The following is a 22,474-nucleotide window of genomic DNA, read 5'->3' as shown; positions in this document are numbered from 1 at the left end:
GCATCAGTTCACACTGGGTTACATTTTACAGTTAATCTTGCTAACATCCTACAAAGTATTTAATTTATGGGAATATGCTTGTCGAAGGTTATTCAGCAATTATTTTTCTTTCTTTCTTTCTTGCACCATGATCTCATATATTCAGTGATCTACACCAAGATAGGACTTGTGAAAGGTCATCCTGTGACATAGTTTGAACACACTTCTTGTTACTTCCATTCTGGGTGATGAAGACCTCATTTGCAAACACCTAATTCAAGATTACATATTGCACTGTGTGATCCAAAGGACTATGTACTGGTGCTTGATAGAATGGAATTAATTTTTTCACGCAGCTTGTATGGTGCTATTTTGGATTTGTGACTAAAACAGTGTTAATTAACACATTGGTGTCATGGTTGTTGCTGAGCAGTGCTTGTACGGCATCAAGGCTTTCTCTTTTTCCCACCTCTCCCCACTCTCAACAAGTAAGCTGGGGGTGGGCAAGAGGTTGGTAGGGGACACAAGCTGGGCAGCTGACCTGAACTGAACAGAAGGATTTTCTGTGACACATGACGTCATGCTCAGCAATAAAAACTGGGGACAGGTTTTTTGGGGGAGATAGCCATTTCTTTGAGACTGGGCGTCATTCTGCATGCGAGTAAGTGCACTGAATAAGCGTAATTTTAGATAACCTGTCTTTTATTAAATGGAAGATTATGTATAATTACGTATCAGTTATTATGTATAATTACGTATCAGTTCAGCTCACAGATTTTAAAGACTTAAAACCCACTGGGGTAAATACAGGGGTGAGAAGGCTACAAGGTCTGGGAATAGTAGGAAAGGAGGCCAATTTGTTGTGTTTACTACCTACCATCTTCACAACTGACACTCTGGAGATTGTTATGTATGCAGCTGATCCTGATTGCACCAAATACCTGTTTTTTTTTTTCTCTTGAGCAAGGTTGAAAGGTGCTTACTTCTGTGCAAGCCAAACAACTGGCTTTCCTGGTTTTAACTTCCAATTACTCAGATTTGCTTTTCTTCATAACTCTTCAAGCTGCTACTGACTTGTAATCTCACAGTTTAGTTCTGGCTAATGGTATGAATAGATACATGAAAAAATGGAAATGGGGTTTGAGGAAAATCCATCTTTTACAGTAGGTAATACAATAGACTGTGAAGAACTGAAAATAATTTATATTTTTTGAAAAATAAGTTTATTTTCATAAATAATATATTAGTGTGGAGAGACTGTGAGTGCAGAGAATGTTAATGTGGAGATTAATATAGTTTCTGTATTGATTATATGCGAGGGAAATTTATTTTATTTCCCTGGTGGCTAATCAGATTATCACCCTGTACAACACAAATGGAATAGTCAGTTCTCCTGATAAAATGTCATTTTAATGTTCACCCTAAAGTACACTTTCAGGATGCAAAATTATATTTCATCTGCATCAATCTCTGCCCTTGTTTTGGAGTGAAAACTGCATATATATGAGTTTTTTTTTTACTCCTTTCAAAATTTAAAATGAAAATCTTTGATTCACTTTTTTTTTTTTTTTTTTCAGTAGCAGTGTTTCAGTACTTAACAGAAATCAAAACTAACGATCATTTTAATGGTTCTGGATCACGAGTTACAGTAACCGTGCTGTTTAAGGTGTTTTTTTTTTTCTGTTGTCTTAGAGATGCATCTTTCCAAGTAGTCTATTTCAACTGAAAAATATTTCTGCAATGTAGAACCTATTCCTCCAGGGCTATTGAGGACTCATTAGGGCATGGGAAAGAGATGTCTGCCAAACTATAAAATTTCTTTGACAAACTCCCAGTATATTAATTTACATTTAATTTTTCGGATCGCTGTCAAGGAGAGTTATGTCCATAGCAATGCACTGGAGACCCTGTTTTCCTGAGCTGTTCTACACTGCTGTGGGGTACGCTACTATTAAACATCCCTGTATTGTCTACAGTGGGCAGGTGATACATATGATCAAATAGTATTATTAAGCATTTGCTGGTGCGTTTGATCAGATTATTACAAAATAAAATACATTTTCTGTGATATTGATAGTAAGGCATATCTAATAGCAGGGAATAAATGGCTCCTTGTAAGGGTGAGCTATACAAGGATGTGCTTGCTGGCCCTTTACAGCCACAGGGGAAGCAGCCTTGAATTTCTTTATTTACTTCTTTTAAGCAGCAATAAGAAATACTCTAAGCGAAGACATTTTTTGCCAATTAAAGAGTATTATACGTGGAGAAAACCTCAGCAATTCTTGTTGTGAATGTCTGGAGATTTGTAATTTGGGACATCACTGGTTTCTCTTCTTTCTCGCTATCACACAGTGAGGAGAAGCAGTCAGGGAGGATGCAACAGAGGAGGCTCCTTTCTGCTGGCTGAGTGGATGATGGTTGGAAGAGAACTAGTTATTGCCTCTCTGGGCAGGGAGATGAAATTGACTGACTGTGTCCAAACATTTACAATAGTAGGAAAGTGTGAAGATTTTATTTTCAGATTTTTGTTGATAGGAAGGTTTGCAGGTGCTCATACTGAAGACTTTTGGTGGCAGTTTAATGAGTCGAAGTCGGTGTGATGCATTAGCTGGGCACTGCACGCTACATCATTTCCTACCCAGTGACTTTGAGGTTGCCTGGTACAGTATGACTTATGTCCATGTAACTAAACTCACTCACCTCTCCTGAAATAGGGAGCCCATCTGCAAAACACTTACTGATAATGGCCCTTGGCTCAGGCTAACCCAGTCCATGCCAGGACTGGATTTAGAAGAGTGTTAAGTAGTCACTGTCTAAACCATACCTTGCTCTGTGCTGACAATTTAACTATATGGAATTTAGCTAATCATGTCTCAGTGTTTGAATCTGTGTCCTGATCATGTTTAATTTGCTAATTTAAATGTCACCACAGGGATCATTTATTTGATAAATGATGACACAACACTTAACTATTCAATTAAAAATGAACATAAAGTAAGATAAAAAATAATATAAACATGAAAATATAATTAAAATGAATTATTTCTTATAAAAATGTAAATTTCTATAAAGTATTTTGTATCAGAAGAGGTGATGGAATAAAATCATAAAACCACCATAATGGTCATAAACCATAAAGATCATAAACCATCATTTGGTTTAAATATAATTGTTTTAAATTAAAAGACATTGTCTAAGGTATGTTGGTGTTTGGGGACTGAGAGGTGAAAAGTACATACCTGTGAAAGGTGCAAAAGGTGATCTGTAGAACCACAGTCTGGTAAGCCTGGTGTCTGTGCTGGTGAAATAATTAACAATCATAATTTAAAAAAATACCATTAACAAATATATAGATAAAAAAAATTTCTGGCAAAGAGTTGCCATGTGTCAGAAACCTGCCTGTGCTTTGTGAAGAATCAATAATAATGTGAATAAAGGATTGATATAGTTTGCTTGGGTTTTAAAAAGACTCCCAACAAAATCCTTGTTTCATACGTGCCTTAAAGGAAACTTAATAACAATGGTTCTTGTTTGGATAAATAATTGTTTGAAAGATAGAAACTGAGGGGAAGAGTAATTGGGTTGAAGTTCACAATGAAGGGATATCCCACACAATCCCACTTTGCCGGGACTTCTGTTTTCAAGATATTCACAACAAACTGTGAAATGGAATGAAACATGAGGTGACAGTTTGCTCATTCAACAGAACTGTTCAGACTGGGAAGGGTAAGGGACAGCTCTGAAGAATGACAATAGGACTCGCTGATTAAGTGACAATACAATAGAAGGTGAAGTCTTAGGATCATAGAACCATCTAGGTTGGAAAAGACCTTCAAGATCATCAAGTCCAAGCATCAACCTGACCTACCAAGTCCTATCACTAAACCCTAGTGCCATGTCCACACATCTCTTAAATACCTCTGGGGATGGGACTCCCCAGCTTCCCTGGGCAGCCCATTCCAATGCTTGACTGCCCTCTCCATGAAGAAATTCTTCCTAATATCCAACCTAAACATCCCTTGGTGCAACTTCAGACCATTTCCTCTCATCCTATCACTTGTCACCTGAGAGAAGAGACTGACACCCTTCTTGCCACAACCTCCTTTCATATAAAAGCTTAGTTGTAAACATGGGAGGGAAGAGTCCTTGCTCCATGTAAAGAATGATGGGCTCTGAACTGACCACTGCAGCTGTGAAATAAAATCTCAGGCTTTAAGAATTCATAAAAGCTAACCAAATGTTGGAGGTGTTTTTTTTTGTTTTGTTTTGTTTTTTTTTAGAAAAGGAGTAGAAAGCAGAACTGAAAACATCACTGTATGCATCTAAGGTGGCTTTGTATCTTCAGTACTGACAGTATTTCTGGTCCTTTCACTTCAAAGGATAAAAAAAAAAAAAAAAAAGAAAAGGTTCAGAGAAAGCAACAAGGCAGTGAGCAGCATGATCAAAGACGTGCAACAGCTTCTAAATGGTGAATAGCTAAAAGGCAGGTAGAGCTTTACTCTGAAAATAGGATAATTGAGATGATATATTGTGGAGACTTGTAAAGTTGATTGGCATGAAAGGAATAGTAAAGGACAGATTGTTCACTGTCTCTGCCAGTAGAGAAGCCAGAACTAAGAGTTATCAAATGAAATTGAGATCTTTTTGTTTGTGAGACCTGAATAGAGAGGAAAATGATGGAGATTTTTCTGAAAGAACTTGACAGGGCTATGCTGTAAAATAATTTAGGGGGGTCCATACTGACGGGTATCTTTGAGTCTCCTTTTGTTTTTACCAAAGTATTTTTCTGTGAAATGGTTTTAATCTTTTGAAGATTGAGCATTTTCTGAATTTTCTCCTTAGATTGTTTCACACTTGTTTCCTGAAAAAAATAAAATAAAGTAGTAATAATAATAAAAAAAGCCAAAACCTTTAGCAGATTGTACTTTTCTTACTCAAGTTGATTTCTAACACTACTCTAAATTGTTATTGGCTATTGAAGAAGAAATGTAGAGCTTTTTTCCTATTGACTTTTTTATGACTAGTTTCTTTATATGATATGTAATTTCATTAGTTTGTGATTAGGTGTATTGTTTTCCCAATGTGTTGTTGTTATCATTATTTCTTTAAATGGGAAGACTGGGGCACTAAGTAAAAGGGTCATATCTTGACTGACAGAAGTTCTTGATGTGTTCCAGGCTAAGAGGCTATCTCCAGTTACAGACACATGAACAGAAACAACATGGGTAGAATCCATCAGCTGTGAAGATTTTAATGAAGGAGAACTAGTTGAAATGATCCCAGACTCTGACTGCTTGTGTTCCCCATTATTAGGAGATTTACATTTGGGGTCAGCCAAAGCAGGAATGTAGATTTGAAAGCATTTGTAAATCTTTTTCAAACAGAATGTTTTTTTCCAGACACAGCTAAACAAAAAATTACAACTTTTCTGTAAAAAGTCTCTTTTGTTTTTTAAAGAGGAGGACCTCTTTAACTATGAAGCATACCAAAAAACTCAGTTTAGTTAAAACTTTTAAATATATTTTTTGGATTAGAGGAAAAAAAAAGAGAGAGAGAAAAGATACCAAGCTTTAGAAGATTTTGCTTTCTTAACTTCATCTTGGTAGTTCTCCCAGGTTTCCTTTGTCATTGCCTAGGCCAGTCCCATGTATTACATGGATGGCAAATACCTGTTGCAGTGAGTATATAGCTACAGAATGGCTGCATTTATAAAAGAGCTGATGCAGGAGCTGAAAGAAGAGAACGAACCTTTTATTAGGGAGCAGGTAATGGGTATTGCATAGTTGCTTTCATTAATTGGGACTTAACGTGCGTTTTTAGAAAATTAGCTGCTGCTATGTAGGTGGGCAGTAACAGAAAGAGAGGAAAAAATTGGACAATTATAACAAGAATGCTAATTTGTGTCAGTAGACTGCAGAATGAAGTTGTGGTGTTCATAGTTTTCCCGTTCTTTCAGTTACCCTATAGAATTTTTCTGAGCTGTTTTCCTGGGGATTTGGTTGTTGTAGAAAAGCAGCCCTGTTACTTGACAGTGATACAAATAATTTTAAAATGTTCTTCACATTTCTTAGGTTAAAAAGATCTGAATTTAGTTTTATTTCTCCAGCTGCTAATTTGCCATAGGTATTCTGTATGCCAACACAACATAAAAATAAAAACACATAAAAGCAGCAAATTGTAGTACTACATTCAAATGTTGAGGGATATACAATTCAACCTCAATTTGCCAGATGCCCTAAGAAATGTGATTATTTTATCACTGAATGCATCTGGCTGCATTCCTCATTAAGAAGCAAGTTATAATGAACTTTTAATCTCCAATGTCTTTTACATGCAAATGATAAAACTCACATACACATTTTTGTGAGTTAAATTTGCACCCTTTTGCACCTTTATAGTTCTTTTGTAAAGGATTACAAGATTGCAGGAAAAAAAAAGTTTAAAAAATAGAGTATGTTTTATGGTATCTGTATTAGGTGTGTACTTATAAATATTACATAGTTTCTATAATGTACTCTTGGAAACTGACTTATTTTCAAGATGTAAGCATGTTAAGAAAGCATCCACAATTAAGGAGTTCTAGGTTTCAATACTATTATTTTACCCCTATCTATTTCACAATCATTAATTCCCTGGGTTAGAAAAGCAGTGAGTTCTCTGGCATTATGAGCATTTACACTGCACATATTATTTGAGCACAAAAGCAGAATTACTATAATTAAAACCTATAGAAAAAATCAGCTACCTGCCACAAAGGAGCAATAGGTAGAATTTAAATGCTTTTTATACTGTGGACACAAAATGTAGCACTTCTTAGATAAAGCATGCAGAGTGTGGCGGGACAACCACTATTTAAAGCAATGCTTCCTAAAGGTAAAAAGATTTAAAGTTTTTGCTTGTTCATTTGTTTTTCATTTAGTTTCTGACTGCGGTATCTATATCTCTTTTATTCCTTCTAGTTTTAAAAATGTGGAAAGACTTATAACAAATTCTACTAGCCTCTTCAGTCATAAATAATCAAGAATGGGATCGCTGTAAGAGGAATGCGTAAACCATAGAAAATACAAGAGTAGTTCAGAAACTGAAAGTAACTTTGTTTTATAAAGGAAAAAAAATAATGCTGGAGGGGAAGCAGGATGACTAATGGCTGGTTAGGAATGAAAATATAAAAGCAAACTTTGTATCTTTGAAGTGGGATCACAATTTACATATTTTATTATTGTTAAAATAGGGGAGTCCCTGTCTTAGAATTCAGAAAAAAATTGGCACATGACATTGCAGATTCTTCTACAAAATAGAACAATTTAATCAGTTGTACAAATACCAGGAGAAAGCAAATATAGTATATTTAACAGAGTTCTGTCTTTTATGGAATAGGGATAGGCATGATCTAAGCAGTTTGCTTTTAATAAGATGCAAAATAATTTTGGTCTTAATCCACTGCTTGGAAAGTATAACAGACAAAGAGAGATTGGGTCAAACAATACAGGTTTACAAGTAGGTCATGTCAGATTAGTCTTATTTCTACCTGTTTTATGATTATCTAATATTTCTGCCACAGAAAAGAAGTGAAAGGAGCACCCAGGAGTTTTTCAAGTATATGAAATATAGGGAACTGGTACAAGACAGGACGATTTTAGAATCTACATAACATGCTCAGGACAGCTATACTGAGTCCATCTCCTCTCTATCTTTTTTTGTATGGAGAAGGAGGGAAAGAAAGGGTCAGCCAGCAGTGTGACTGGTTGGGGCAGGAGTTCCTGCCCTCTTCATGCAAAGAGCCAACCTTTACTTTTCCCCAAACGCAGACAAGGTGACCACCACCAACTACACCTGCATCCACACTGCTGTTGGCATTGCTGCCAGGACCTCCTCTGTGCACCCTCAGCACCTGGACCCCTGTGCAATGACAACCAAAGACCCTGGAGGTCAGAACCCTGTGCTGGTCACCCACCACACTTATTGCTCCTCACTACTTTTCTTATTTTTCCACACTTTTTCTACCTGCATGAAACTGAGCACCATGGAGGGAGACCAAATATTGCTAAAGGAGAATGTTAGAATAAGAACAAAAGGGTATAAAACATCCATGAATAAATCTGGAGTGTCTTCTATAAAGCTGATAGAAAAATAAATCATCTCTCTCTCTCTCTTTTTTTTTTTTTTAATAAATAAATAAATAAATAAGGACTGTATTATGTCCCTTGTTTTTCCTGACAGTTGCTGGGAAAACATTTCCACCCTTGCTTCCTTTGATCCTTACATCATGTGCAACAACTAATTTGTGTTTTAATTTTTGGTCACTCCTGTGGGTTTCAGCTACAGTTGACATAGTTTCTCTGAAGCAATATCCTTTCCTTCCCATTTCTAACTTCCTTTCCCAGCCTTTTCTACCTAAACTATGTTCTGTGCTTTTGACTAATTCACTACCTTATATTGGATGAGCCTCAACTTTTCATTAGGGTAGAAAGAACTATGCAGCCCTGTGTAATCTAGGCTGATGTTATTAAGAGGACTCAGCAGAAAGTTAAAAAAGACTTAGTGTACACTCTTGTGATGTTGGATTGGTTAATTAAATAAATGTGTTTGTAAAAGATTAGACTTAATCTGTTTATATAAGCGAAGCTCAGTTATTTTGCATTTGGTAAGTTTCCTCAAATGGGAAGGAAAATGCAAGTTATACAGAGTACTTACACCCACATAAAATCAACTTATGAATAAAATTATTGTATTTCTGATGACAGGCGAGATGAATAAACTCATTTTGTATTGTGGTTAGAAAAGATCGCTTTTTTAGTTGTACATAAGTACAAGCATTGGAGTGAGCTGTCCAGGAAATGGGTGAAGTCCCCACCCCGGAGGTATTTAAGAGATGTGTAGACATGTCACTAAGTGACTTGGTTTAGTGATGGGCTAGGGAGGTGAGGTTGATGGCTGGACTTGGTGATACTGAAGGACTTTTCCAACCTAGATGGTTCCGTGATTCTGTGATTCTATTGTTTCTCTTCATAAAGTCATTCACTTTAATGGGAGTACGATCTAAACAAGTGAATAGATCTCATGGCTATCATTAGTATTTCAAGCACATTTGTTTAGCCACTGAATGGTGGCTAGATTCTGGTACTTGTTCCTTTTTGTAGATACCAGACAAAACACTTGCTCATAGAATGTGAGTCTGTTCACACACTTCATATAGCAAACAAGCTAACTCATTGAATCAAAACTATTAAAGAACTGGATCAGGAAATCAGAAGTTTTTTTTTTTTCTTTTTTTTTTTCCCTATCCTATGGAATCATAGAATGGTTTAGATTGGAAGGGATCTTAAAGACCACCTAATTCCAACCCCTATGCCATGGGAAGGGATACCTCCCACTAGACCAGGTTGGTCAAAGCCCCATCCAGCCTGGCCTTGAGCAATTCCCCCTTTAGGTATTGGAAGGCAGCTATAAGGTCTCCCAGGAGCCTTCTCTTCTCCAGGCGGAACCCCAACTCCCTCAGCCTGTCTTCACAGGAGAGGAGAAATTGTGTATTTCTACAGATTTTGATTCCAGTTAAATATACACATTTCCAATCTCAGTCAGGTATGTTTATCTGTTAGAACTGAAAGTGGCACTTTGATACTGTGTTTCTTACATACCGTATATATCAGTAATGATTTGATTAAGTTTCCATCTAAGAATTACGTTTGTTTTCTGGTTATTTGACCATTTCTGTCTACTGTGTTTTTTTTTTATTCTTGAGATTGTTTTTCTTTTTACAAGTAATACATAATAGTAGTTGTGCAATAAAACATACTGTTTCTTGTAAAATTATGAATTCCATGGCTTTGAACTCTGTTCAGTTATAGCACATTAATGACATTTGAGACAGACCTGAAGTTCCAGAGAGAAGTCACTGTGGTGCACTGTTATTCTTGGAGTTATTGAAGGATGGCAGTGTTACTTTCTGAGGGATGAGTCTTCATGCTTCAGTTAACAGTTAGCCTTAAGCAAATTTATTTAAACTTCCATTGCTTCAGGGAACAGCTGACTTAGCTTAGAAAATATTTTCCAATCCACAGTTTGTAGCATTGTCTTTCATATGCCAGATATTTGTGTAAGCATTGTTTCGAAGTGAAACACAAACTGAATTGTGTGATTAAGTAGATAAAGCAATATACAAAATCATCAAAAAAAATATTTTGTTATTGTATATAATTCATAGTGATTATGGCATACAGGAGCAGTATTATTTTTCAAAATGAATAGTGAAGCTTTGCGGTTCAAAACATCTTTTACTGAATTTGTTGACGGAAGTAAGAGAAAAGTGTCAATTGAATAAACTAAGAGAATTGGTGGTTTAATTTAAATCTGAAAATTTCCATATGCTGCATTGCCTTAATAGGTAGGTAATAGACACGAGAAATTTTTTAAGTGGTAGTAAATATGACTTAGTTTCTCACAGAACAGTATGTTTTATTTTTGGGGTTGGTGACCAGACTATGGAAGGAATGATGTCATCTTGCCCTTATTAAGTTAGAAATACAGCTCTGCAGGGGAGAAGCAAGAGCTTGACAAGGCCAAAGCACATAACAGGGAGTCCAATCAGATCACAGAGCTTGGGGAACAAGGGTCCAGAAGCAAAAGGGTAGGGGATCATACAATGATAGAATTCTCTTCTCTAAGCCAAGTAACTACAGCTCTCTCAGCCTTTCTACTTAGGAGAGGTGCTCCAGCCCTCTGATCATCTTCGTGGCCCTCCTCTGGACCTGCTCTGACAGGTCTATGCCTTTCTTATGCTCTGGGCCCCAGAGTTCAATGCAGCACTCCAGGTGGGGTCTCACGAGAGGATTGCAGAGGGGGAATAATACCTCCTTTGACCTGATAGCTACTCTTCTTTTGATGCAGCCCAGGATACGGTTGGCTTTCTGAGTTGCAAGCTTGCACTGCTGGCTAATACTCAGCTTTTCAGCCACCAGTACCCCCAAGTCTTTCTCTGCAGGGCTGCTCTCAATCCACTCATTGCACAACCTGTATTCAAGTGTGGGATAGCCCCAGCCCAGGTGCAGGACCTTGCACTCGGCCTCATTGAACTTCATGAGGGCCTACTTCTCAAATCTGTCCAGGTCCCTCTGGATGGCATCCCTTCCCTCCACTGTTTTGACTGCACCACTCAGCTTAGTATCACCCTCAAACTTGCTGAGGGTGCATTCGATCCCACTGACTATGTCATTAATTAATATATTAAACAGTCCCAGGCCCAGTACAAACAGAATCACAGAATCGTCTAGGTTGGAAGAGACCTCCAAGATCACCAAGTCCAACCTCTGTCCTAACACTAACAAGTCCTCCACTAAACCATATCACTAAGTTCAACATCTAAACGTCTCTTAAAGACCTCCAGGGATGGTGACTCAACCACTTCCCTGGGCAGCCCATTCCAATGCCTAACAACCCTTTCAGTAAAGTTCTTCTTCTTAATATCCAACCTAAACCTCCCCTGGCACAACTTTAGCCCATTCCCCCTTGTCCTGTCACCAGGCACGTGGGAGAATAGACCAACCCCCACCTCACTACAGCCTCCTTTAAGGTACCTGTAGAATGCGATAAGGTCACCCCTGAGCCTCCTCTTCTCCAGGCTGAACAATCCCAGCTCCCTCAGCTGTTCCTCGTAAGACTTGTTCTCCAGACCCCTCACCACCTTCATTGCCCTTCTCTGGACTCTCTCGAGCACCTTGATGTCCTTCTTGTAGCAAGGGGCCCAAAACTGAACACAGTACTCGAGGTGCGGCCTCACCAGAGCCGAGTACAGGGGGACAATCACTTCCCTAGACCTGCTGGCCACACTGCTTCTTATACAAGCCAGGATGCTGTTGGCCTTCTTGGCCACCTGAGCACACCGCTGGCTCATATTCAGCCGACTATCAACCAGTACTCCCAGGTCCTTCTCGGCCAGGCAGCTTTCCAACCACTCATCTCCCAGCCTGTAGCTCTGCTTGGGGTTGTTGTGCCCCAGGTGCAGGACCTGGTACTTGGCCTTGTTGAGCTTCATACAGTTGACCTCAGCCCATCGGTCCAGCCTATCCAGATCCTCCTGCAGAGCCTTCCTACCCTCGAGCAGATTGACACACGCACCTAACTTGGTGTCATCTGCAAACTTACTGAGGGTGCACTCAATCCCCTCATCCAGATCATCGATAAAGATATTGAAGAGGACTGGCCCCAGTACTGAGCCCTGGGGGACTCCACTAGTGATCGGCCTCCAACTGGATTTGACTCCATTCACCACAACTCTTTGGGCCCTGGCTATCCAGCCAGTTTTTAACCCAATGAAGCATACGCCAGTCCAAGCCACGAGCAGCCAGTTTCTTGAGGAGAATGGTGTGGGAAACGGTGTCAAAAGCCTTACTGAAGTCAAGGTAGACCACATCCACAGCCTTTCCCTCATCCACTAAGTGTGTTACTTTGTCATAGAAGGAGATCAGGTTCGTCAAGCAGGACCTACCTTTCATAAACCCATGCTGACTGGGCCTGATCACCTGGTTGCCCTGTAAGTGCTGCGTGATGACATTCAAGATAATCTGCTCCATGAGCTTCCCTGGCACTGATGTCAAACTAACAGGCCTATAGGTCCCCAGGTCTACCCTCTGACCCTTCTTGTAGATGGGCATCACATTTGCTAGCCGCCAGTCAACTGGGACCTTCCCTGATAGCCAGGACTGCCGATAAATGATGGAAAGCGGCTTGGCCAGCTCCTCCGCCAGTTCGCTCAGTACCCTCGGGTGGATCCCATCCGGCCCCATCGACTTGCGTACATCCAAGTGCTGTAGCAGGTCGCCAACCATTTCCTCGTGGATAGTGAGGGCCACATCCTGCTCCCCATCCCCTTCCACCAGCTCAGGGTACTGGGTATCCACAGGACAACTGGTTTTGCCGCTAAAGACTGAGGCAAAGAAGGCATTAAGCACCTCAGCTTTTTCCTCATCCCTTGTAACTAAGTTTCCACCCGCATCCAGTAAAGGATGGAGATTCTCCTTAGTCCTCCTTTTGGTGTTGATGTATTTGTAAAAACATTTTTTGTTATCTTTAACTGCAGTAGCCAGATTGAGCTCCAGATGAGCTTTGGCCCTTCTAATTTTGTCCCTGCACAGCCTTGCAACAGCCTTATAGTCCTCCTGAGTAGCCCGCCCTCTTTTCCAAAGATTATAAACCCTCTTTTTTCTCCTAAGCTCGAACCACAACTCTCTGTTCAGCCAAGCCGGTCTTCTTCTGCGCCGGCTCGTCTTTGGGCACGTGGGGACAGACCGCTCCTGAGCCATTAAGATTTCCTTCTTGAAGACTGCCCAGCCTTCCTGGACTCCCCTGCCCTTCAGAACCACCTCCCAAGGGACTCTGCCAACCAGTGTCCTGAACAGCTCAAAGTCAGCCCTCCGGAAGTCCAAGACAGCGGTTTTACTGGTCCCCTTCCTGACTTCACCAAGAATAGAGAACTACCATTTCGTGGTCACTCTGCCCAAGACAGCTCCCGACCACCACATCTCCCACCAGTCCGTCACTGTTTGTGAACAGAAGGTCTAGCTCTAGCGGGGCACCTCCCCTGGTAGACTCTCTAACCAGCTGCGTCAGGAAGCTATCTTCCACGCTCTCCAGAAACCTCCTAGACTGCTTTCTCTGGGCTGTGTTGTGCTTCCAGGATATGTCTGGGAAGTTGAAGTCCCCCACGAGAACAAGCGCTGACGATTTTGCAACTTCTGCCAGCTGCCTGTAGAACTCCTCATCCATCTCCTCATCCTGGTTCGGCGGTCTATAACAGACCCCCACCAGGATGCTTGCCTTGCTGGCCTTCCCTCTGATCCTAACCCACAGAGACTCAACCTTATCAGTCCCAGCCTCAAGTTCCACAACATCAAAACGCTCTCTAATATAGAGAGCCACACCACCACCCCTTCTGTGCTGCCCGTCCCTTCCGAAGAGCCTATAGCCAGACATTGCAGCACTCCAGTCACGAGAGTGGTCCCACCACGTTTCCGTGATGGCGACCAAGTCATAGCCTGCCTGCTGCACGATGGCTTCCAGTTCCTCTTGTTTGTTACCCATGCTGTGTGCATTAGTGTAGATGCACTTCAGTCGGGCCATTGCCTTCTCCCCCGGCCTTGCCATTGTTCCCCCTGGCACAGCTCCAACAAGCCTTATTTCAGCCCCATCCCCCTTCTTACCTAGTTTAAAGCCCTCTCAATGAGCCCTGCCAGCTCCTGGGCTAGGATCTGTTTTCCCCTTAGAGATAGGGACCCATCTGTGGCCATCAGGCCGGGTGCCGAGTAAAGCGCCCCATGGTAAAAAAAAACAAAATTTCTGCATTGGCACCAGCCTCTGAGCCACGTGTTAATCAGGTGGGCTTTCCGTGTCCACTCTGTACCCCTCCCTGCTATTGTAGGGATGGACGAAAACACCACCTGTACTCCCGCTCCATCCACTAACCATCCCAGTCCCCTAAAGTCCCGTTTGATAGCCTTCAGGCTTCTCTCTTCAATATTATCACTGCCAGCCTGGACTATCAAAGGAGGGTAGTAGTCAGAGGGGCGAACCAGGTTGGGAAGCTTTCCGGCAACATCCCTGACCCTGGCCCGAGGGAGGCAGCAGACTTCCCTATGGGCAGGGTCAGGCCAACAAATAGGGCGCTCTGTCCCCCTGAGAAGGGAGTTGCCTACAACTATTACCCTTCTGTCTTTCTTGGTGGAGGCAGTCTTGAGGCGTGGAGTCGAACTCATCACCCTAGGTATCCTCCTGGGTAGACTTTCTACCTCATCTTCACCCACCGGTCTTTCAAGCTCTAGGGCCTCAAACCTGTTGTGTACTCACACCTGGGAATGTGGGGGCAGTAGGGGGGGGTGTCACCTGCGAGGTCAAGCAGGGACCTGTCTCCATTCCTCCTTAACTCCTAGGTCCCCTCCCTCTGCCTGACAGGGCAGGGGGTCCACCCCCATTTGGGGTGTCTCACCCTGGTATATCTCCTTCAGGCCCTGCAGGGAGTTGCTCCATCAGTCTGTCTTCCGCTCACACTCCCTGATAGCCCTCAACCTCTCCACCTCCTCCCTGAGCTCTGACACCAGGCGGCCCAAGTCATCCACCTGCTCGCACCTCACACACACAGTCCCTCTGCCTCCCTCAGATAGCAGCAACAGGCTTACACACTCCCTGCACCCAGAGACCTGAACTGCCGCATTGTTGAGCAGCCGGTCAGTCTGGGTGGTTACAGACTTTCTAGAGAGAGCGCTCTGCCTGGTGTAGACCATTGCAGCCCAGCTAGCAGTCGACAGCCGTTAGAGGAGTTGTTCGTACGGGCGGGGGGGCGAACAGCCTGCGCCCTCTACCCTCCCTCCTCGCCCTGCCTGCGCGCACTGCCGCGCCCCGCCTTTCTGACGCGCTACGCCCTGTTTGCCCGGCCTGGTCGCCGCGCTCCCTAGGGGCTGCTTTTGAACGGCCGGGGAGGGGGCGCTGCTGGCTCCGCCTACGCCTCGTCAGCCTCCCTCGCGAGGGCTGCCGGGTCCTGGCAGCTCCCTCGAGCGGCCTCGATGCCGGAAAAAAGCCCTGCCTGTGGCAATCCCCCGCTCCGCTGCAGAACGCGTCTGCCCCGGAGCCGATCGCCTCGGCAAGAGCCGATCGCCTCGGCAAACCCTGAGGGACACCACTTGTCACTGATCTCCACCTGAGAACTGAGCTGTTGACTGCCACTGTCTGGATGCAGCCATCCAGGCAATTCCATATCCACTGAATAGTCTGTCCACCAAATCTTTGTCTGTCCAGTTTGGAGACAAGAATGCTGTGTGGTGTCCCACATGCTTTGGGACAAGTATCAAATGCTTTACACAAGTCCAAGTAGATGATGGGTAGAAATGGATCAATGAAAGTGAAAGCAAAAGTGGCAAAAAGGAAAAAGGAAGAAAAAGAGAAAAGAAGAAAAGGAAGGAAAAAAGCAAGAGGAAGAGGAAAAAAGAAAAAAAAAAGAGAAAAAATAATAAAAAAAGGTAAAAGCAGTAAGAAGAAAAAAAAGAAAAGTGGAAAGGCCTACACCTCTATTAAGTTTCTTGTAAAGGACTTGCATTTTGTTTTAAGCTCAGTTCTTTTTCCCTCATGGCCAGAATCTTCCCTCCTCCAGGGCCCCACTTCCCTGTTCTTCTTGCTCTTTTCACAAGTGTGCTCCCCAGTCCTCTTTCCTCACTCCCCTAGGTTCAATCTACAATTAAATTATTTCCTACCAAAAATACTTATTTCCTGTAATATCTGCAAACATTATTTATTACTTCTGAAGGGCTGAATTTGGTAGGTAACTATGCAAATCATGTCCTACTGTTAAAAGATAGCTGGTAGTTTATCTGAAGACTATTATATATATGTGTAATTTATATTTCTTATATATAATAGAAAGTCTATTTGATAGATATTTCTTATTTAATCTATATTAAAATAATTATATATATACAAATACACATACATATATACATACACAAATATTTTAGTCCAGATTCCACTATGACATTATTTTTAAATGCTTCTGAAATTCTTCAGTAACTGGATGTTTTCTTTTAAATTTAGTCTGATTTAAAGATTCAAAATGTTTACATTACATCTAAGTGAGATGAATCTCAATAGTTTAAATTCAATTAAATAAATTAAATTAATATATGTTTCATGGATTTAAACAAGTTACTTTGCACAAAATGCTCAGAAACTCATGAAGCTGTGTCAACTCATGTAAACATTGCCTAGAAAGTAGTACTAGAGTATTTATACAGATCCATTATCACATAATATTTGGATGCACCAGCAAGATTAGAAATTAATATTACTGAATGTAGTTCTGTTTTGAAAAACATCCATGATCAATTCAATGGGAGCTAAAAATATAGTACTTGTTTTACAGACTTTCACTATCATTCTGTCACGTATAGCTGAGCTACATACATATGTATACTTATACAGGTTTTGCTTGTTTTGTTCAAAAGCTGAAATAGGACGATAATAGTCTGTCGAACCACATGACTCATATTGAACCATATGCAAAAACATAGTACAGATAGAATTATGTACACATTTACATGTATTTCATGTATGTGTAAATCTATATATATGTATATATGAACTGTCACATGAAAAACACTTCTGTTAAAAACTGAAGAAACTGTTGGTATATCTTTATATATGTTTAAATTAGACTACAGTTACTTACCACTCTCCAGCTGATTAATTTGTCTTCCCAAACTGCATTAATCCACATTAATCCACATTAGGAGCTGCAAAGAATTGTTGTTCTCCTTCTAGCCCAGTCACACCAATTAATGACTTTGCACCAGTTACACTAATGTGCATTGCTATGGAGCCTTCACAACTAGACTGAATGCTTTTATATTTGATCAAAACATGTGTAAGAGTAAATCAAATTTTTGCCACACTGTATTGATAGAATCACGGAATTTCTGAGTCATGGACCAACAAAGCTTAATTGGAAATATTTCCTACGCGTACAAGTATAAAGTTAACAGACAATGAATTCCTATTACCATTCAAAAAGTTAGTATAAGGGAAACAGGAGGTCAGAGTTTGTCAACTGCAAGTTGCAAGTTCATGTCACAAAATGTGCCTGTGTCTTGTGATATCATTCTGCTTATCATTATGTGGTACATATAACACTGCTTACCTTACACTCAGTGTAGAAACATCAGTATTTTGTAAAATCCAATAGATAATTTCAAAAATCACAAATTTATAATGTAGTCACAGTACTGTGCTGAAATATCTAATGGGAAGAAACATAAACCAAATAAAATTGATACAGAGAACTCTATTGTTTATAATATTTTTTAAAGAAAAGCTCCAAATGTTGACTTCTTTAGCTCTTTATATGTGAAATAACAAGAATTTCAACCTAATGGACAGAAAAATGTTGAAGTAGACTTTTTAAAAAAAGCACAAGAACTATGTTTCCTCTTTATTGCATCAAAGAATGTTTATACATTATAGTATTTATCAAGATGGAAGAGGAGACCATTCTGTGATTCTATGATTCTGTGGGACTGCATGATCAACATACTGCCTAGTGTACTTTTAGAAGGTCTTAATTGAATATTACAAAGAAAAATTCCATCAAAGAAAGTGTATGGAACAAAACAAAACATTAGCTTAAAAACTGTTGCAGAGAATTAAATTTGTTTTTTATTTCAAATGATATTATGAAAAGGAAAGAACTCATAATATTAATGTTTTCATTTAAAGTTACCAAACCTATGCCTTAGGAGACATAGTATTGCATTACACTTTCCTGGAGCCACTTTATATTGTTAATGCCTGAAGAGGTGGGATTATTGAACCACGTATACTAAGAACAAAAATAAGATTCAATTTCAGTGCTCACAAGAAGACATTAATGGTGCAGAAGGTCACTAAATAATGTATTTCTCTGTGGTACTGAAACTTTTGCACAAGTCCAGTAAGTCCAGCAAGACAAATCTAGTACCTTTGAAGTTACATTAGCAGTTGCACTATTGCCTTTGTGTAGCAGTAGAAGAATTTAAAAAGTGACTGAATTATTTTTTATAGTTGATCAAGTACACTGGCTGCAGCTAACTTTGTGTGTGTGTACACGTACTTGTGTGTTCATACGTACGAAAGAAAAAGGGCATCAAAGGAAATGCTTACTTTTCATGCTGGCTCTAATTTGTGGAATTTGCATAACTCAGTTAAGTGCATTTATCAAGCCAAGTTTTATTATGTTTCTCTTTTTCACATCTATTTCTCAAGAATATAACAGAGAGAATGTAAAAAATACAAACAGGAGCTCCTAGATCTCACTTACCTAATTACGCTCAAGAGTCTGTGGAGCAAAATGTGACTGATATTTTAGCAAAACCAAATTATATTTGTTGCCTCATTTTTACTGTTAATGCCCACTTTAGGTAAATCCTATATGCCTAACTCAGGAAGGAAAGTCAGTGGCACAATTCATAGATGATGTGCATTTTTTTTAAATTCTGGTGCCTTCTGTTTACCATTGCTTACTCTAATCCTTCAAACGTACATGATTATTAATATTCACATTGCTCAGAGATTTAGATGGGGGTTTGGCTGTTTGAATTGGGTTCTATCTTAATATAGATCAAAACTGTATCAGCAATTAAAATTGAAAAGGAGCATCTCTTTGAAGAATGAGTTCGTCCATATGGCCCTTTAGCTAAGATTCAATTCCAAAGTGGTTGCCAATATTTTCCCTAGAAATCTGTAGAGATCTTAGAATAAAAAGGATTCATCACCTGTGGGTGTTTATCTCTGAATAAAGAAAGAGCCTAGATGATAACCTTATACTTTAAACATACGAAGTTCAGTCAAATCAATCAAATCTCTCATCTATAGATGAAAACTTAAGACTAAACACCTAATACAGGCTTAAAGTCTGAAGCAAAAGTCATAAAGTAAAAGGAAGTGACGCTCACGATGAATGTCTGATCTTGAAGTATGTTTCAGAAATAAAACACCTGAACTATTCATGAAGTACAAGTCCTAGACTTGAAAATTACCTGGGTGGAACACTATGACCAAATGTGACAAAATGACCAAAAAGTTGTAGTCAAGGGACTTATAAAAAAGATGGGGAGCAACTCATTGCTCAGTTGAATATTGTCAGAATGAGGGGGAATTGTTTTAAACTAAAAGAGGTGAGATTTAGATTAGAGGTTAAGAGGAAATTTTTCACTCAGGGGGTGGTGAGGCACTGGAACAAGTCACCCAGAGAAGCTTTGGATGCCCCATCCCTGGAGGTGTTCAAGGCCAGGTTGGATGGGGCCCTGAGCAACCTGATTTAGTGGGTGGTGTCACTGCCTATGGCAGGGGGCTTGGAAGTAGATGATCTTTGTGGTCCCTTCCAACCCAGGCCATTCTATGATTCTAAGAGAATCAGACTATAAAATATAAGAGTAAACAAAACAAAACAAAACTATGAAATCTAGAGAAAAAAAAAGGTGTTTTTTGTTGTTGTTTTGTTTTTTTTAAAATCTTAATTCTTCAGTGACTCTCTCATTGGAACTCTCTCAGTCATTCTATTTTCATGTTGGTATCTTATAATGTAAACAAAAATTATTTTTACATAAATCAATCACAGATATTTTGCATAACTATCTACCTCAAATTTAATTTTTCCTTATACTTCTCTATTTTACCTTTTTTCAGAGATTTGTGTATGTGCCTGAAGAGATTTGTAGCTTTCATAGCCATTGAGCAAATCACAAGATGAATAATACAACTGTCTATAATATTGCTAATGAATGAATACTCTTCTTTTTAAAAAATCTGTCCACATGACATTATATAGTGTATGATGTTAAAGGCTGAGGATATTGATTTTGTTACAGATTCTTATTGCAATGTCCTGAATTTACTCCTCTCTTCCTTCTCATCTGCAAACGGCCTTACAATATTGTAATTAACAATTCCAGAAAGCCATTAGTTGCCTGAAAAATACTCGCATATGCCCAAACGTATCTGATTACATTCTGATACACATCAGAAAAGGTATAAAGTAAGTAAGTAATCCCTGCTGTGATTAATTTGTTAGTAGTAATCCTGCATCTTGTGATGTTAGTCAATGTGGCAGTGTGCTGAAATAGAGGTCTGAAGCAATACAAGCACCTGCTTCCTTCAAGCACATTAGATCAGTAAATACGTTTATAGGAGTTAACTGTTTGCTGTTGTTACATTTCTGCTTGATGCATTCAAGCTCTGGTTGTGCTCAGCTGAGAAGCGACAGGCCTTGGCATCTGTTTCTGACAAAGGGGACCAAGGCTGCAAACCTTACCAGCCAAATGCAATATCTATTTCCTGGGTGTCAAGGATATGAAACAAGGGAATAACTCTGACCGTAAAAGGAACAGAGTTCCATCAAAGATGTTATTTGAAGCTCTCGATTTTTTAAAATTCCTTATGCAGTAGTGTGATATGCCTTTAGTTAAATTCTAATGTTTTAATACGTGTATATCTTTACACATATATATATGCGTATACATTTACGTATACATATATGCATAATGAGTTTATATATGTGTTCTCTTCTGGTGAGCAAATATTCACAGATAATGAAGATAGTCACAAAAACTATATTTGAAACAGAAAAATGTGTCTAATGTAACACCTGAATCAAACCAAATATAAATCAGATACGAAATATATGTGATGTTATTAATTTATATTTATGTGTCTGTATATGTGTGCATACACACAATTAATATGTTATATCTACAAAACACAAATTTCCCTACTACCCTATGGCAATTTTATAAAATGAGTTTGTTTGTAGAAGTTATCTTCAGCTTCTTCTATAAAAACAAGTTACTCACCAAATTATTTCTTCAGGTTGTTCCATTGGTCCTGCCTACTCTTATCCTTTATTGGTGTGGCTTGATACTCTCCGTTCCTAGTCAGAAGTATTCATACTGAGTTTCTTACAGATCAACAGAGATGCTGATTTCATTGTAAATAATATGCTTTCCATGACTCCTGGTTCTATGGTTTAAAGTGGCTGTTATTTGTACACTGACAGGTACACCTACTGCGAAATGCTGGCGATGAAGTTACCATCACTGTTCAGTACCTCAGGGAAGCTCCATCATTTTTAAAGCTTCCATTAGGTAAGAGGAAATTAACTGATAGGAGTAATTTGTTTGCCTCTTTGCAGTATTCTCATAATAATATGACACTGACAGAAATAAGAATTCAATCCTTGAGTGTTTTACAGCAAGAAACAGAAAATTATTTATGTACTCTTCTGCTTAACTTGTAAGAATCTAATACATACTTCATGATTGTGTCTGTATAGTTTATTAAAAATAAAAGTGTAAAACCCACTAAAATGCAGTACAGTCATGGGTGATAGCTGGAAGTTTTGCTAAAGAAGCTTTGACTGAATGCAATAAAATAATGTTTACAAAACATTTGAGTCGTGTATTCATGCTGAAAGGTATGTTGTTCTTTTCAGAAAAATCAGGAAAAACAGAACATTTACAAAGCAAATGGATAACATTAATTGTGTATATTTCATAAACTACTTTGATATTTTGATCATTTTTATTAGAGAGCAGAATTATGCTGTGATATAAACAACAGTTTAACAGTAGCAATACTGTATTGTTTATGGGAAATATAGATGAGGGAAATTTCTGGTTCTTCTGGTTAGCAAATACTCCCCCTCCTTTTTCTCTGACCTTGGTGTTCGCGGGGCTGTTTCTCACTTTTTCCTCACCCCTTTCTCTGTTGTGTGGAGTTTTGCCCTTACTTAAACGCACTTTTTCAGAGGTGCTACCAGCTTTGCCTAGTGGTGGGGCTGTTTTGGCTGGAGCTGGCTCTGTCCATCACGGGGCAGCCCCTGGCCTTTTCTCACAGAAGCCACACCTGGAGCCCCGCTGCCTTGCCACCTACACACAGTACACATCCTGTGTGAGACAGCTGCCGCTTTCACATGGCAGTTCATGCAGGT

The 22,474-nt window shown here is 39.7% G+C and overlaps 1 protein-coding gene across 1 annotated transcript in view; it reads left to right on the top strand.

The window, feature by feature from the left end:
• The window catches only part of SNTG2 (syntrophin gamma 2), a 280,170-nt gene that overhangs the window by 151,608 nt on the left and 106,088 nt on the right, over positions 1-22,474 (top strand). Inside the window, exon 7 of the mRNA XM_035543020.1 lies at positions 21,542-21,629. Within this exon, the coding sequence (XP_035398913.1) occupies positions 21,542-21,629 (88 nt within the window). The remainder of the gene's footprint in view (positions 1-21,541; positions 21,630-22,474) is intronic.

The sequence above is a fragment of the Cygnus atratus genome, chromosome 3 (assembly GCF_013377495.2).
Source record: "Cygnus atratus isolate AKBS03 ecotype Queensland, Australia chromosome 3, CAtr_DNAZoo_HiC_assembly, whole genome shotgun sequence".
Taxonomy (NCBI): Eukaryota; Metazoa; Chordata; class Aves; order Anseriformes; family Anatidae; genus Cygnus; species Cygnus atratus.
Note: the sequence above shows the minus strand (reverse complement) of the source record. Positions and strands in the feature narration are given on the sequence as shown.